Source organism: Abramis brama (genome assembly GCF_963993115.1).
Source record: "Abramis brama genome assembly, chromosome: 20".
NCBI classification, from domain to species: Eukaryota; Metazoa; Chordata; class Actinopteri; order Cypriniformes; family Leuciscidae; genus Abramis; species Abramis brama.
In genome coordinates, this window is record NC_139982.1 from 16,875,429 (window position 1) to 16,894,204 (window position 18,776).

At 38.7% G+C, this 18,776-nt stretch overlaps 1 protein-coding gene across 7 annotated transcripts in view; it reads left to right on the forward strand.

The window, feature by feature from the left end:
- The window catches only part of scaper (S-phase cyclin A-associated protein in the ER), a 106,668-nt gene that overhangs the window by 43,802 nt on the left and 44,090 nt on the right, over positions 1–18,776 (forward strand). For all 7 annotated transcript variants that reach the window (XM_084094990.1, XM_084094986.1, XM_084094989.1 and 4 more), the window contains 4 exons: positions 253–389; positions 5,930–5,995; positions 7,417–7,543; positions 15,919–16,034. In XM_084094990.1, coding sequence (XP_083951116.1) covers positions 253–389; positions 5,930–5,995; positions 7,417–7,543; positions 15,919–16,034 — 446 coding nt within the window. The remainder of the gene's footprint in view (positions 1–252; positions 390–5,929; positions 5,996–7,416; positions 7,544–15,918; positions 16,035–18,776) is intronic.

Below are 18,776 nucleotides of genomic sequence, written 5' to 3' on the forward strand. Positions count from 1 at the left end.
ATGAGAAATGTTGCAATAGCAACAAACTGAAATAAGTTTAAGCTGAAGCACTCAAATTATTAAAGCTGTAATAAAAATGTAAGTTATATAGAAATATTAAAAAAGGTAATAAAAACGACAAGAGCAAAATAACAAATATGAAATATTTAGAAAACACTTTTCACACTAGTCAAATAAAATATGCAAAAAAAGCTCTAATATGAAAGCATTTACATAATTTAATTGCCTTTTGTTTTTGTTTTTTTTCCTAAGGAACACCTGTCTCAAAAAAAGTACATCGTAGACATAATGACCGACAGCAGTGTGCCCTCCGACAGTGCGAAAGATGGAGAAGAGAGACAGAAAGCTCGGAAAAAGGCCAAGAAACTGCGGGCACGCATGAACTCAAGGTGATGCGATCACATTCTCTTCTCTCTTTCTTTTCTTGATCTCCCTCCCTCACTCTGTGTGGCTAAAGCGTGGTGTTGTAGCTTATGAGAGCTTTATGAGTGACAAGGAGATGGAGAGCAGAGGCGATGTGCATCCTGGCTGTCCACGCGGCAACACTGATGAGCTTAATTTATGGCCACTCTCTGTGATTGGGGAGGAAAAAGTGAGAATCGATCCGTTAGCCCCTCCCCACCACTCCCCCACTTTCACCTGTTAAGAGCTTTTCTCCTAATTGGTTGCCACCACGCTGCCAAAACTGAAGGCTTCTCTACTGTACAATAGTATGTTAAAGTATGTGTAAAGCATGCCTGTTTTTCTCTCTTCCAACTATTGATTTTTAAATGAAGTATCAAAGAAAATCAATAGCAATCAACAAATAGGAACAAACGCGTCTCAGTGTCAGATCCTAGACCTGGGCACTATCAATTTTGCCTCCTGTCACAACTGTTAGTGTGTGTGTCTTGGTGTAAGTAGAGTTAATGTGGTATGTTTGTTTGTCAGTAAGGCTAAAAATGGAATTAACGTCTTGAGAGATTGTTTGAGTTTGTTGTGTACTGTTCTAAAGAGTCGGGGAACTTTTGATATAACTTTATACATCCATGTGGGGAGAATGTTTTTTATTAACTGCTAATGTTCAGTCTAATTATATATTGAAGTGTATTCCGTGAGGTTTTTATTTAGTGACATTCTTTAGAAAATTATTTAAACAGTAACTACAGCACATTAATAAATGAAAAAAATTCTCTATACAAACTTGTAGATATTTATAAGTTGTAATGAAGTACTGCAAATGTAAATAATGAAATTTTTGGTTGTATATAAAGTAAATGTATTTGTTCAAACATAATTTAGTCATTTTAAGTTAATTGCAAGTCAAAAATGAAAATGAAATTTCATTTAGTTGTGAGATTTGTAAGTTGACGATTCTGCTTAATTACTGTGTTCGTAAGTTGTAATTTTATGTTAAGTGTGTGTGTGTACACACACACACACACACACACACACACACATATATATATATATATATACACACACGCATGTTATACTTATATAAGTTACGTATGTATATAAATGTTATAATATTTTTATGTTGTAATTTCTGTTTTCAATAGTTGAAATTTCAACATAAGTTATAATCTACCCATATCCATCCATTCTCAAAATCGCTTGTCTTATGTAGAGTTTCAGGACTTATATGGTTATTTTGTTATAGTACATCATGAAATTTCTGCATTTGTAAGTTGTAGTAATTGCTGCACAGTAAATTATGATATTTGTAAGTTGTAGTAATTACAACATTGACTAAAGTTGAAATTTCATTTGAACTTATGCATGTTGAAATTTCATTAACTTACAATTTCTATGCTGATAAGTTGTGATTGTAATGACATTTCTGCATATGTAATTTTAATAACATTACAAGCTTTCGTAAGTTTTCATATATTTCATGAGAAATGTCGACATAATATGAAACGGTTATCAAGATTTAATTTTTGTAAGTTGTAATTGTTGCATCCCTAGTGGCCTTACAGTAATTGTAATTTGTAGACTCCCTCCCTTCTCTCTCTCTCTCTCTCTCTCTCTCTCTCTCTCTCTCTCTCTCTCTCTGTGAAGTCTGCTAACAGTCTTGCAGTATAGAGGAATTCTGAGCTCATTAATATAGAGGTAGCTCAGAGGGCAGAAAACAGCTCTGAGCTTTGGCTGGGAGAGTGACAACATGAGCCTCCTCTGTTCTCTGTCACTCCTGTGCTGAGCCCTGCAACACTCACGCTGCGAGGGAAAGAGGGTGAGGAGGAAAGAAAGGGAGAGAACAGGCGCTACACACTCATAAATCACGGCCGCCCACAGCCCCGGCTTGCTGAGGTTGGCGGCTCCACCGCGGGGTGGAAATGAGCCGTTTTATAGGAGCACAGTGTGGCGTTTGTAAAACGCTGGAGAGCTTTTCTCAGCCCTCCCAGGTAGCCCTGTCCCCCAATGTCGTTGTTAAGCCCGCTCAGTCCCCATCAGAGCCGTGGCATGGAAAAAGGCTGCTTAATTTCCTTAGCTGGACCCTGATTTATTCTTCAAATATATGGCTTGTTCTTCATGTGCAAACATGTGTGGTTTTAATTACCATGAAAGTAGCATGTCCGCCCGTGTCAGCGTTGGATGTGGGCTTTAAACTTTCAGAGTATCTCACTCTTAACTCTTTCCTTCTCTCCCTGATGACCCTTTCTCTCGTGGATGGTGTTTGGCAGGTTGCATTACTTGTCTTTTCCCCAGGCTTGAGAACAGAGTTCTCAGTGTGTTGGTCTACCTCAGAGAGGGGCGGCGCACAAAAGACCCCCTGTTCAGCACTCCCAGAGGAGTTTACTCACAAATCCAGAAAAAAGTTCCCTAGTGGAGAGTCAGTGAGGAAGGTAGGGGAGAGAAGGAGGGAATAGATGAGCTACAAGGAAACAAGGGATGGATCTTGGAAAAGATGTGCACAAAAAGGACACATTGAGGGAACATGGCGACCTCAAAGGAGGAACTTGTGAGCAACCTTTTGCAAACTGACAAATGGGACACTCCATGGTACGGTCAGTGTGACAAGACATATCTTCAAGTTCACATCAGTTGTGGCCATTAGACTCTTTCTGTCCTCTAAGTCCAATGCTGCATAGACCGCTGTGATGTCTTTCCTTTGAATTCTGAACCAGTTCCGACATGATGCCCACTAAGAAGGGACTAGTGAGCACCCTTTTGCAAACTGACAAATGGAACACCACCCCATGGTAAGGTCAGTGTGGCAAGTCTTCAAGTGGCCAATTGTGTTTCAATCTTGATGGTAACACCCTGTGCTCTTGTGCACTGCACACTGCCTCAAGTTTGCAAGGTCACCAAGTGCATGATCTGGACGTTTGCCGCCCTCCTCTGTTGGGTAGTCACCTGCTGTTATTGCACCAACATGTGGATTTCATGCAGCATCAAGACCGTACAAGTGCGATCTCTGCAAAAGGACACCTAGCGGCCACAATGAGGGTGTTTGTGACCCTTCATAATCATAAAATGACACATGGCACACTCTACAATCTTGTGAACTTAAGCCAGGGATGGGCAGCTTCGGTCCTGGAGGGCCACTGTCCTACAGAGTTTAGCTTCAACCCTAATCAAACACACCTGAACAAGCTAATCAAGGTCCTCAGGATTACTAGAAAATTACAGGCAGGTGATTTTTTTCAGGGTTGGAACTCTGTAGGACAGTGGCCCTCCAGGACCGAAGTTGCCCATCCCTGACTTAAGGGATACTTGCCAGTGAATGCCTTTAGATGACTTGACATCATCATGTGTTCCATTTGGGACAGGGCCAATGTGTCTGTGCGTGTGTAGTTGCCGCCAAACCACGGTTCAGATCATCTCAACTTTATAAGACACTTGGACCCTGCTAACCTCAGACCTTTATTTGCCATCAGGTGCATGTAAATCTTTTCAATCTCTGGATGTATCCGATATTTATTCCACGTATAACCCCTTGTATACATTTGTTGAATTTATAGATGGATCCAGCTTCATTCCTCTCAGTGGATATGTTCCACAGTTCACATTTTTCCCTCCCTTTTCCTCGTCCTTTTATTCATCATCAGTCAAATTGTCTTCCATTTGATTGAGAGCCTCTCAAATCCAATATTAAATATTGCAGCGCTGCCCGACCAAATCTCTGTAATTGGGAGTGCCGAGCGCCTGAGTCTCCCATAGAACATTTAAAACGGATACACTGTATATATATTTTTTTTAATCCGTCCGAAGGCATTGACGGTTTTACAGTTGATTGGGGGGAGGGGGCCGTCTGCGTCCAGCTTGGGCGGAGGTGAATAGTGGGGCACATCGTGATGAATTGATGATTAGCTCTGCATTGTAGCTTTGTAGCTCCCCCCCCCACACACACACACTTATAGCTGGTTACTAATATTTATGGTGCCCGGCCCGTTTAATGGGGCCTGCCGCGTTCGGAGATTGATGGTCCGGCGATTGCCCCTCTGTTTAACCCGTGCAGGCGTAAAGCTGTCAAAGAGGAATATTGTAATCTGGAGGATGAGGACGAGGCCAGGTACGGTTCACAGTCTTTTTCCGAGCGCTTGAGTCTATGCATCGGCCAGGATCGTTTCACTCCTTCAAAACAAAACACTTCGGAATCAGTCTTCAAAAATGCTATGCTACCCCAAAGAAAGCGGAGTCAAACCTAATTGTGTTTATAGTCAATTTATTGTTACGCGTCTCAATAGTCAAGGGTTAGAGTTAAGGGATCATCGCATGGCCTGGTGGCATCTCCAAAGTCTTCTGTCCTCTATGACACATTAATAAATTCATTTGAAGTCACTATTCAGTGTGATTTATCACCTCCTACAGATCAGGACCAGAACTTTATCCACCTCAAACCTCTAAAGACATTCAATCACCACAAATTTATTTATTTGTTTTGTTTATTAATTGAAAACTTGCAATTCACCCCTTCAACTAAGAAAATTACTGTCACCTGCTGTGAACAATCTTGTTATTATTCCTTTTATTAGGATTAATTTGCAGGATTACACTGTATACACTGTAAAACAAAAAGTTGCTGCCTTAAATTAAGTACAATCAACTTGAATTTTTAAAGGAATAGTTAAACTAAAAAAAAAAAAAAAAAACTCAAGTTGTTTCAAACCTGTATGAATTTCTTTCTTCTGCTGAACACAAAGGAAGATATTTTGAAGAATGTCGGTAACCAGACAGTTGATGGACCACAATAGGCTATATTATTTTGTGTTCACCAGAAGAAAGAAATTCATACAGGTTTGAAACCACTTGAGGGTGAGTAACTGATGACAGCATTTAAATTTTTAAGTGAACTATTCCTTTAAGTCATTTCAACTTAAATTACATTAAACTGACTTCAGTTGATATTAGTTGTCTCTGATGTCCTCTTCCGGAAAGAGACGCCTGAGTTTATCAGCCCCTGAACATGCATCCATCAAGCGTTTTTTTTTTTTTTTTTTTTTTTTTTCAGGAGCTGATCGATGATCCTTATCTGACGGAATGGGATGTGTGATTGTCAGGAATTTTGCTCAGTGGTCCACGCCAGTGTATTAGAGCTGACTGACAGCAAAACATTATTTCGGTCTGTGACCCACTAGGGGACTAATTCACACCCTTCAGCCATTCACCTTATTTATTTTCAATTTCTGGACTTAAATAGTGTGGCTATTGGAGAGTCCGGTATTCCCTGCTGTGAAACAACATCCTCTGCTGTGAGACCTCTCTGAAGACCGAGCGTTTGTGACTCGTTTGTGCTTGTTAGTTTGTGATTGCTGCTAGTGCGGTCCAAAGACTAAATAAACAGTTTGAGGCTCAGCTTGACCTCTTGACATTTTCTTTGTTCAGCATGTCGTCTTATCTTCTCATGTCTTCAGGCTGACAGCCATCGGACTCCTCTGTTGCTCTCCGTCTGTCTTTCTCTCTCCATCTCTTTCTGACAGACTTGTTTGTCTTTCTTTTTCAGGGCTAAGGAGTATGAGACATGCATGGAAGCCAAGTCCCAGAACCCCGACTCTCCTTACAAGGCGAAGTAAGCTCCCCGCTCCACTTTTAAGGATCGTATACCCAACCTGAGGTTTTCTACTGAGTGCTCATGTCTTAATGCTGTCTTTTAAATCCAAGCTTTACAAATGATGCCAGCACTGGCTTTCCTTTATCAAACCTTTATAGTTTTGTATAACTATGCAAAACTGATATACAAGCGGTGTTGTCAGGTCCCTGAAAAGGGAATAACATATCTTTTAAAATTAAAAACAATATGCTGAAAATTTCTAAAAGGACTATGGCTACGGTATAGCTAATATGATTGGATAAAACATGCAAGTCATATTCAGTGTTGTCATTGTTAACTAAAAATTATTTTCTTTAATTGAAATAAAGCTGTGTGTATGTATATGTATATATGTATGTACAGTGCTATGCATAAGTTTAGACACCCATGCTAAAGTTGACTAAAAAGAGGAATAAAAAATCATCTTTTGGAAATTGAACTTAATGCCTTAATTAAAAAAAAATAGGAAAAAATGATATATATATATTAGATGAAAATCTATATAAAACTGAAAATAAGTAATAAAATCACTAAAATTAAAATAAATTAAATCTAATTAAAAAACATATATTTTTAAACCCAATAAAAGTGACAAAAGCAAAATATATAAAAAACCCACTATATTATATAAATAATGCTAAAAGAACACTGGTCATATTTCACACCAAAATCAAAAGAAATTGTATTTTTGCATAAAGAATTTTTTTTTTTTTTTTTAATGAATTAATATTTATTTTACCATTTATCTTTCATGACCGTTCATCACATTGGAAAGGACATTTTTCTAAGTCTCTTTATTTTTTAATAGTGTAAAAAATATTGATAAAAGCAGGATACTTTAAAGCCAGTACAATAAATACCAAACAAATGTCTTGATATATACAGTTTGCATAAATTAATATATATTTTTTTCACATTGCAGTCATTTTAATGTTTTATGTATTATAGTAAAAATATTGTATGTTTTTTTTAACATTACAGTCATTTTAATGTTTTATGTATTATAGTAAAAAATATTGTATAATATGTTTTTTAATGCTGAGTTGTTTTTACATTTAAATCAGAATATTTGAAAGGCAGTACAACAAATAAGGAACCTATACTAACTACCTTCATTTATAAATGCCTTTCAATTTAAATATCTGTTTTCACAGCCAGTAATGAGAATTTGGGAGAAGAAATGTGGTTAATTATCATGAAAATAATGCATAACTAAAATTTCATATTGTTATTATTATTATTATTATTGGAAATGTTATAACCCATACATGTTTTAACAGGTTTGTTGACCTAATTAGCTTCAAATAAAAATGTCAATAGAAATATGACACCGTGACATGAAAACAAATTGATGTATTTATGATTGTTTTGAGTATGTGCATGTGTTTGTTTTCTTCCAGGCTCCAGCGTCTGGTGAAGGACCTGGTAAAGCAGCAGCAGGGGCAGGACAGTGGCCAATGGGCCAGTAACAAAGTGTCTGGCCTGGACAGAACCCTGGGAGAAATCTCCCGCATTCTGGAGAAACAGGTTTGTACATATCTCTTATTATCAATCTCCCTGGTGTGTTCTGATAGGGACATGCCCTCTAAAGTAATTTTACTGAAAAGACTCCAGAACTTTCTTAACTGAACAAAGCTGGATATACCAGTAATAATGACTGAATGGATGTATAGATATATCTGTTGTTTAAACAGCTTTTTATCTGTCCATCTTTACTACTGCACAGTCACACCAGGGTTCTTCTTGGAACTGTAAGCATCTGAGCAGTGTTTAGACCAGTCTATGTCAGGGGCTTGGGGGCTTTATTGTCTGAAGTCTAGTGTGTGTGTGTGTGTGTGTTAGTGAAGGAAGGGATTTGACTTGAAGATAAGCCTCTAGGCTGCTCTCAACACCGACTCCACTGAACCGCCGGCTTTGGCTGCAGTCCTCCCCGTCTCGCAGTCTATGCAGAGTATCGCTTTCCATCCCCAACTCTCTGCCCTCGGTTATTTGCTAATGAGGGCCAGGTTAGGTGCTTGTTTTCATTGCCGCAGATGTTATTAATTGGCGGAGATCCCCGTTTGTCAAACAGGCGAACATGTTTCAGAGCGTTTGGCTTGCTACTGTTGTGCATTGTGGCTTTTGAACAAAAATATGTTTGTTTTTCAAAAGTAAATATAATCCAAATGACTTGAGGTAACAAAAGCAGGGAAGCTTTTGAAGATGTATTTTAGCAATCATTTGAGTTTTTTTCGAATGCTAGCTTGGCATGTCACCACCCACCATGAAAGAGCTCTATTAATATCCCACAATTCAGTATGAGCTGTGAGATTAAATCCATCAATTTTAGATTAAAAGAGTTTACTTTTGATGTTTTTGATAACCTTTTTAAAGATGCTTGATGGAGCTGTTCTGAAGTGGTGATATTATGTGATATTAACAATGATTGTGTTTACATTTACTCTTGTAAACTATTGCGTACTATTATCTCATAGTTAGTGAAGTGTCTGAATTTAGTTTTTGTCTCTGACAAAACTCATTTTCCAAAGCAGCTAGTTTGGGGGTTGCCTAAACAACTAGTTGACTAATCAGTTTTAACTCAAACCCCTGTATAATTAGACTGGTTTCAGGTTCACCTGACCCCACTTGAACCTTAGGGACTGTTTACATAAGACGCATTTTTGCATTCAAAATGGCTTAACGTATCTCAAAGGTGTGTTTTTAAAAGTTGGATGCTCAAAATGCTGTGTTTGCGTGTAATGGGACACTCAAAAAAGCTGTTAAAGATGTTTTTCACCACAGGCTAGAACTATAACAGTAAATTTGGATAATTATATGAGAATAGGGAAGTCCACACCACAACTATAACGATAACGCCACAGAGAAAACATTGACATCCAATCAGAACTTTAAAGAACTTGAGCATTTAAAGCAGCAGACTACATAACTGCAGTGTGCTCTTATAATAAACAGAACATTATTGTGTTGGTGCTGACACATATAAATGTATCGTTATAGTTATCTTTATAATTATTGTTCTTGGTGTGAATGGGCCTTAAGGGTTATTCTGAATAAACACTAATAAAATAAAATTTGATTAATCAACTAGTATGTTGGTCAACTATTGTGACCCATCTCTAGTGTACTATATATCTCTAGATCAATAAAGGGGAAATGGATTGGTGACATGTCACATTTTGGTAATGAAAAAGGATGTTTACGGTTTCTGTAATACACTCATCAAATGAAGGTATGTGTGGTTTGGTGGGGGTGTGTTTGTGGGTGGATGCATGGTGCATTGATGGTGTCCTGTATTGACCAGTGGGAGGAGATTTGGGTTGTTAATGGTCTTTCAGGAGGGAGAGGAAAAATGTAAGAGACTGAAGAGGGTGGTAAAACTGAGCTAATGGGCAAGGAGGAGGGCCGAGGGAGGAGAGGAAAGCATAAGCTGCTAGAGAGGAGTGAAAGGGATGTAATAATCAGCCATGAACCCAAAATTTAAAATTATTGTCTAATTTGGTTTCACATTCAGAATCAGTTAACTCAAAAGTGACTGTTTTGGACTTAAAATAGAGTTCATTACAATACAGATGTTATAGCATCACACTGACCAGTGAAGTCAATAGACATTGTTGAAATAACCCAGCACTATTCTTTTAAAATCCAGTTTTTTTTTTACACAATATAGCAAGGCAGGTCTGAAGTAACTTAACACTGTTAATATAACCAACATGCTCCACATTCCCTTCAACAGATTTTCTCAGATCAGACCTTGTCATCTCATTACCCTCTCCAGGCCCTGTTCTTCTTAGAAATATCTCTGAATGACAGCTTCTATCAAGAACATGAGTACATTTCTTGTGTACTGTCCCCAAGGCCTCCTACACAAACTCTTTCTGGAGTTTTCCACAGAGACCTTGCTTTAAAGAACTCACGCCGTTTTTGTTTTTGCAAGTTGCTGGTACGGTGAAGTGCTTGTGGAAATGTCAGCTCCTCAGGCTCTTTCTTGTAGCCTTTTGGGAATAAGACTCTCTTAAGAGTACAGTATCTGGACTTCATTTAGACTGTCAGTCAAATCTGTGGATTCCTCTAGCCTGGTTCCTGCAATGTCCAGCAAAACTAAGCAAGTCTGTGAACCCTGGTTGTCGAGGCAGTTCCGCCTCTAATCCCAGGACAAAGTCAAATAAATACCCTTCATTGGGAGTCTGCGTACACCCCTTCCCCCTCAGCATCACCTCAAGTCAAGAACGTTTAGATTATTTGACCTAACAAGCATCTCTCATGTCACTGACTCACCTACAGATTTGTTTTTTTTCTCATACCCATATCTGATTCAGTCTCCACTTTCTCCACTAATTCCTCGAACAACACCAGACTCTCCGCACCCCTTCTAGCCCCTCAAGCAGTGCAGCCTCCCCCACTCCACTTTCCTCGAGCTGACTTTGCTCGGGCACAGTCTCCGACCTTTGCCCGCCTCTCCCTCTGAGCCCTCTAATGGTTTATTTTGTGTCAAACCAGGTTTCAGTTTGTCTCCCGGAGAACTGGCTGATCGAAGAGCCTTTTTTCGCTTCTTGTCATTCAGGAATATTCAGGGGAGTTTCTTGTTCCTCTGATCTGCGCTCTCTTACCTTAGCAGAATGAGCTCACATATTTACATTCTGCCAGGGAGTGTTTGTCACTGCTTTCAAATAAAGACCAGGCCGAGATCAACTGCCTTTATGACACTTGAGGGACTGTCAGGAACATTCTGGGCCTGCTGGGCCAGCCAGTATTTACATTTTCATTTGCCAGCTGTCAGAGGTTGGCTCCCCTTGGTGGCCAACTGGTGGCGAGCTATACCTGATCAAGAGGCCCAAGTCTGTGGAAGGGGCCCTTCCAACATTGTACTTGCTCTCAATCCATGTTTGATGACTTGGAGAAAGGGTCCTGTGAATGAAGCTTCAGTTGAGAATAAAGAAGAACATTAGTGATTGACTGTGTCAGTGTTGCTTGAACGTTGTTTAACAAGAGGTTTAGTCTGATTTCAGATCCACTAGGTGGCCAATCTTTTTATCTCTTGCCATACATTTGGCTAATTGCTGAATTGTCTATAGCAGAGGTTCCCCACCCTGGTCCCGGAGTTCAGATGTCTCCCTAATCAAATAGAACTGATTCAACTCAACAGCTCATTAGAAGAAAATCCAAGATAAGAAATGGGTGTGTAAGATATGGATGATGTCTAAAATGTGCATTGTGTGGAGGTTCTCTGAGATCAAGGTTGGGAACCACTGGTCTATAACCTTAATTTATGAAGGTTTTTTAATCATTGGTTTGTTTTTGAGGCTGTAGTTTGTTGGTTTTAGGATCATTGAAATGCATGAAAAGAACCACATTTTTCAACAAGCCTCTTCATAAAGATGTGTGAGGTGATTGGGTGTTGCCTGTCTACTGCTGAGGGACAGGTCGAGCTTTAGGATTTAGCTAGCCAGTTTAAAAAAACATGGACATAGTTTTTGCATTCCTTCACCATGTGCTGTCAGTAAGGTAATTTTCAAACCCTAATTGCTTAGTAATTCTTTTGTTCCACTTGGCTGTTACTTGTGACTGTAAGAGAGTAGAGGATTCATGTTTCCCCTCAGGTGCATGTTTGAAGGAGCACGAAGACAGCTATTAGAAGAGTCAGAAATCCATAGTGGAAAGAATTGCCCTTGGGTGGCTAATTTTTGGATATCAGCTTGATATTTGAACTAATAATGATGTGTAGCTTTTCCATATTCTCGGTCAGAAGTTAAAAGTCTCACACCATGAGTGAACTTGGCAGTTTGTATACTCCAGTGTTAAAGGTTTATGTTTCTGGCATGCATCTGTTTTCTTGCTAATTTTGGGTTACGTAGCATGTACTGTTATTCCAGTTTGTAACTGACATACACTGGCGTTTCTTTAAAAATTCCCAAGGTTCCTTTTGATCATACTCTCTTGTTTCCAGTGAACAGTTGGTTTCTATTGTTATCCTAAAACTGAACACTTCCTCCCTAAATGTTTCTTGCTTGCAAAGGAGCATGATTATCAGGAACAAATTATCTTCCAGTGTGTACTTAAATGTGTGCTGTTAAAACTTAAACTGTAAAGACTAACTTACTGCTTTACTGTCTACAGTACTCTTGATGGGGGTTACAGCTCTCTTCCTTTCTTGTAATGTCAGCACAGGCCTCTTCACTAAATAGGAACTGTTTATGCTTCTTTGTGTATTTCCATACTACTTCTTGAGAACAAAACACAGAGTTGTACCCTGTCTGCATGCCAGCCCTCAAATTCATTCTGAGATCTGTCCCTGTAACCAGAGGGGGCATGTTTACATCACTGCGCCACTTGCCAAAAGATGGATGGGCCTAAGACGGAACCTTGGTGAACCCCTCCGTCAATGAACGCCCCAGCCAGTTGTTCTCCATCTGTTGCAAGGGGGATGCAGCATTTTAGGAGCACTCCCCTCCCCCTGACTTTTCATGTTGGCTAATTAGAGTGGTTTGTAGGAGGTTAACACACAGACACATCCAGCCCTCCCTCCCACTTAACGTGCACCCCACACCCATACCCTTGTCCTGGCCAACCAGCGGGAAGTGCAGCTCCCTGGGCCCTTTGATTAGCCTTGCCTAAAATGGCCACTCTTGTTAGAAACTGGATAAGATTGCTCAATCCGTATAATTTAGATTTACTCTGCCCCCTCCCTCCTCTCTAACCATCTGATCCGTCTTCAGGTCTTCTGTTTGAATCCCCTATTAGAAAAACGCAGGCTATCATCCTATTATAGTATCACTAGAGTATTTGTTGAAGAAGGATGTTACACTAGGCAAATCCAACAGCAGTCTCACAAGTGGTGGTTTTTATATTCATTAAGCACTTTGAATATTTAAGAACAAGCAGGATGCACCAAAAAAAAAATATATATTTTTTTTTTTCTGTATTGTTTGTAGTGGCATTGAAATGTTTAGGTTGCCAGAAAATTGCACAAGTGAAACACAGTCCCTCCTTAGTTATGTTAAGATACAAATGGTATGTTAACACATTATTCCTGCTGTTGTAGAGGCATGCTGGTTGCAAATAAATAAACCTTTGGGTTTCTCTTCTGACTTGGCCTGCTGAAAAGACATATCAATGCCAGATGACTTTATTGAGAATGGGAAGTCCCTGGCAGCATGTTAAAGTTGCATTTTTAGTTACAATGTGAAGAAGTTCACAACAGCGTATGTCCTGTATTAGATTTACTTTAATATTGCTGGACATGCTTTTCAATTTACACTAGGGTCAGTCTAATAAAACATAGGTCTGATGTTTTATTTTGCCCAGATCCAGCAGAAATTGAAAGGCGTTAATGTATAGCTTGAAATTAGATTTTTCTGAGGGACATTTTTCCTCCACCTGTGATTGTCGCTTGTTTCCGGGAGTGCAAAGTACTCCACTATTTGTACTTCGTTATTCTACTTAAATAAAATACAAATTATTCAAAATATTATTTGATTACTATTGAAACTGAATACATGCACTTTTACTCAAGTACAGTTCAGAAGCAAAAAATATCCTTTTTCCACCCATCATCATTTTGTTTTGAAGTTTAAAGTACTTTTTTGCAGATTATCATGAGCTGCATCTCTGCGGTCAAATTCATAATGTAGTAAGGTTAGCGTTTTTACTCAACTTTAGTTTTTACTTAACTATAGTTTTGAGTATGTCTAGAGTCAAAATACCAAGCCTAGTTACTTAAGTATAAATAAACCTAATTCTATTTCTCAGTACTTTTTTACAACTCAGTCTGTTGCACAAACAAGGAAAGCTTTCTCCTTACTTTCTATATTGTATTAATTAGAGCCCTTGCTAAGCATGCATGTCATTAAACTCTTTGTATCTCTATAATCTGATCATCTCCTCTTCAATCACTTTCCTGAACTCCTCCAGATTCCAGGTACTTTGCTAAGCGTGGGGATCTGTCAATAAGCCAGACAGGGCAAGGTTGAGACACATCTCTCTGGACTGAGTTCCACACGCCATCACAGTACAGGCCCCAGCTAACCCTTCCAAATGCCTCCTAAATAGGCCACCATGAGCGGCCAACCCTCCAGCCTTTGGTCGGTTTGACATGGCTTTGCTGCAAACCCACTCTATTTACTGTTGCGACCTGGGTTCATCGTCACGATATAGGCAGCGAGGCACCACATCCGTCTTCACGGAGCTGTCAGTGAGCTTTTCTTAATCCCAGCCGCTGTTTGAGCGCGTTCCACCTTTCGTGTACCTGACAACAAGCTTGTTCCAATCTCTTAACCCTGGCAAGGGTTCAACCTTCGTTTTGCCACCGGATCTCCAGGAATGACTCTTTGGCGGCACCTGTGATTGACAGGAGAGGAGCTTATATGTAATTTTGCAAAGCGCTTCCTCTGTTTGCTGCTCAATATGTTCAGGCTTGTTGGCAGCCCCCACCATCCCCTGTACAAAAACATCTCGAAGTGCCTGTCTTTGAGTGCTGTCACATAGCGTACGAGAATCTGACCTCATTATATGAAGTAGGTGCAATGTTCTCTCTTCTCCTCTTCTTTGCTCTCCAATCCTGCAAGTCGACTGCTATCAATTTCAAATTCAAAGTTGTTGATTTATGTGTTGTTTTGTGGCAACATTGGGGTCGAACTCATTGGCAACCTCTGAGGTACTTACTTCCTTTACTCAAAGTAAGGGAGCTGGGGAATTTTGACTCTAAACCGTATGACTCATTTAAAGGGGTTCCACTTTGAACTTTAAAGAATTTTATGATGCGAGTAAAAATGTCCCTTCTGTAAACAGTTTGATTTGAGAAGCACGTCAGTTAAATGACTGTTTTATGTCTCTTCTTCCTCAAAGACGCTCATTCGCTCCGTATGAGTTTCAGGCACAGTTTGGTTGACCCCCTCTTTAAAGTTTTACGGCTAGTATCTATGATAACCAACGACTGAAGGTTGCGTTTGAACCTTCCCTATCCTTAAAATTTAAAAACCCTCAAATTACTTCGAATTCATACCGGTCAATTACATGGCACCATTTTTTGGCCTATATGTATATAAAAATATAACATTTTTTACAGTAAGTTGTTTTTTTGTTGTTGTTGTTGTTTTTACAAATCAAAGTCATATGGTGTGACCAACATGCTGAAAACAAACAGGAATCATAGACAGGACCCCCGTAGACCCTCATGACTGTACCAAAATCCATACCTTTTTGTGACAAGACAAGGTTAATTCAGGTTTTGAAATGTCATGTGGTGCAACTGTCCAAAAATTAAATGATATTAATTAATTAATAATTTGTGATATTTGTAAAATAATTTAACTTTTTACTTTGAAGAATCTATTAAAACATTTATTTGAAAATAATAACTAACATGTACAATCACACACATATGCTCACAAGGAAAATATTACATTTTACTTTATGGTTACACCACATGACATCTAATTGAAACATTTGTTGAAAGCGGCCTAAACATTTTTCAAACAGGAATGCAAAGAGTACATTTCTAAGAACTTTCAAACATTTATTTTCAAAGATTTGTTGTGTCATCGACACTGTAGACTCGTGACGTAAAATGTTTCTTGTCCGGTCTAAATTGTGACTCATTCTGTGTATTCCCTAAGCTCTTCTTTGTCAAACCAGACCACCCCTGCTTTGTGTGCAGATATGTACGTTTGTTGTCCTGCGTTGGTTTTTGGTTGCTGTTGGGGGGTTGGGAGGGGTTGTGCACTTTTGAGATTTAGCAGGAATTCTTTGGGGATCACTTTGTTTCAAATTTCACTCCAGCTCCCTTCTAGAAAGCAGGAGGTGGGCAACGATAGGATGCCTCCAATGCAAAAACAATGTGATACTTGAGTCTGCTCGCCTCTCCATGTTTGTGACTGTTTCTCTCTGTCTCTCTCTCTCTTTTTCAGAATAATGCAGATCAGGTAGCGTTTCAGGTAGGAGGGGGTTTGACTGCTCTGGAACAGATCCTACAGGTTGTCACTGCGGCCTCCAGTCCCACTGCGGTCCCCCGTATTCCTCTCAAGTGAGTACTGACTTGAATCTGCACAGGCTCACCTTCACATAGTGTCACTTTTTTTCTACCGGGATGTTTTTAAATGTTTATGATGTGGCATCTTAAAAATCATAGTGTTTAACAGTGAGACACAGTGCAATGGCCTAAAATATCCATCCAGATGTTTTTTTTCTGGCACTAATATAACACATGTAACTGAAGTTGTGAGTCTTTTCTTCCCTGTTGTGATATATCCGAGTGAAATGGCTTCTTGAACAAGAAAAAATGTAATGTGGGACTTGATTTTGTCCATTGGAAATTGATTGGATGGTTGTGGTTTGCTATTGGTGGATCTCATGTGAGTGACAGGTTGCCCCGCCCTCATGCCTGTAAACATGTCATCAGAGAAGAGAAGTTGCTATAAGACCTCCCTCAAAAAAAGTCATTTTGATTAAAGATTATAAGGGCACATGAATGACAAAAATAACGCTGATGTGCACGGATAAATCTTTTATAATAAATAGTGCAATATTCCATTAAAAAAAAAAAAATTTGATGGTGACTTTAAATTCTTAATTTGCTGGCTTTTTTCTGCAATTATTGATATTTGAATTATTGATTGATTATAGAAATCATATTTTTGGCCTTTTTACCACTTTCATTGATGGTAATAGTCAGAAAATCGCAGGAAATGATGATGACTGGCAGGATTGGATCAGGAAACTATTAGGCCTCAGCTCTGACTTGTTAAATAATTTTTCTTGAATGAACATACTGTACTCTCAAACACAAAATACTTTTTTCTTTTTCTTTTTCTTGCTTACAAATATTTTGCCATTTTCTGATCATGATTTGTGGCCTCCTTCCCATCCCACAAATTGACTCCAGCTCAGCTGTGAAGTCATTTCCCTTCTTTCCAGTGCTCTGCATCACAATAAATTCATAATGAATAAGAATGTTCCTTGTTTAGAAAATAAAAAGCATCGCTTCTGAATCATCCATTTTGCAGTCTTCCCTCAGCCCCTCGCTGGTATACAGAAAGCACATTTGTCCTATCCGTCACTTGGAAATGGGAATGGGGTTTGAATAGTGGGTCTGGAACTAGTGGCGTTGGCCAGTAGATAACCTCAGAGAGCGGCTGTTTTCACTAGAGAGAGCTCCTAATGGACTTCAATAGCCTCTTTGCCTTCCTCATTAGCATTTGCTGTTTTCCAAATCTTCCTTAATGGAGAAATGCTACTTATATTTATAATGCTTTTACAGGCCATCTAGTGTTTATTGATTTTTCTCTCTCATACTCTCACTCTCGTTCTCTGCGTCTCCTTGTCGTTCAGTCATTAATTCCAGAAAATTTCAAGTGGGCTATAATATTATAATGAATTTTTATGAACTTCAGTTTTTGAAGAGGTTGAAACTGCATTGTATTTGATTATAGGGTTAGTTCACCAAAAATAAAATCCAGTCATTATTTACATGCTGCTAATGTCATTTCAAACCCAAATTTATTTTTTCCAGAGAACACAAATTAGACATTTTTAATAACAAACTGGTCGCTCTGTTCTAAGCATTTACAGTGAATGGGGACTGGAGATTTCATACTTACAAAATGACAAAAACATCATAAAACTATTTAATATTACTATTGCACTATATTGTAAGTAATTGCACTATATATAATAAGTAATCTAAAGTTGTACAATATAGCTTTTCATGAGGAACAGATGAAAATTTAGATCTTTTGAATGAATCTGGTTCACAAAACTTGAATGATTTGTTCTGATCCAGTTCTCGAGTTCAACTCACTCGTGGCAGTTAACAGCTCCCTGACGGATACAAATTATCAATAAATTGATTTAAGTTTCGGTCTGTTCCTCACATAATGTGTTTATAATACATACATATTATATATATGTATACGTATATGTATTTTATAATATAAAATACAATATAAATATATGTATATGTGTGTATAATAATATTTCAGAAAACTATATGGTCTACATCTATGATACTTTTATTGTTGATTTGCATCCTTTTGTAAGTTTGAAAGCTCCTTTCTACATTCATTGTACTGTAATTGCTTGGAAAAGACTGAGCAGGATGTTTTTCAAGATTGTGGTCCTTTTGTGATCTGTGGAAGAAAGAAACTCATGGAACAACATGAGGGTGAGTAAATGATGACAGAATTTTAATATTTTGTGAACTGCTACTTTAACGTGTGTGTGTGTGTGTGTGTGTGTGTGTGTGTGTGTGTGTGTGGCGTGTTGGGTCAGGCTGTGCAAACACATCTACCGCTATCGTCCTCTCTTGTTTTGAAAGATCCACTTGACACGCTCAGGAGGAGGTAAAGATCTTTGAGGCATTTCTGTCATTCTCTCGTGTCCTGTCCAATCAAACGCTGAAGTGGTCCCTCTCTGAGGATAAAGAGTAGCCTCACTTTCATGACTGAGGTTCTGCCCCGTCTTGACTTGTCTCTCTGCGAAGCATGAAGCCAAATACAAAGGTTATCAGTAAATAAGTGTTTTATTCTCTAACTATCTCATTCTATGCCAGTGCAAGCTTATACTTGCGTTCTTTTATCAACAAAATAATTTTCTAATTCATCGGTCTGGGCAGTATAGATATCATTTTAATTATGGCTCAAGTTGTTCCAGCTTCATGTTTGATTGATAGAATTTTAAGGTTATATACACATTATATAAGTCTGCATATTTAAAACCTTAAAATTCTATCAATCAAACACACAAACACACACACTATTCAAACATTAAA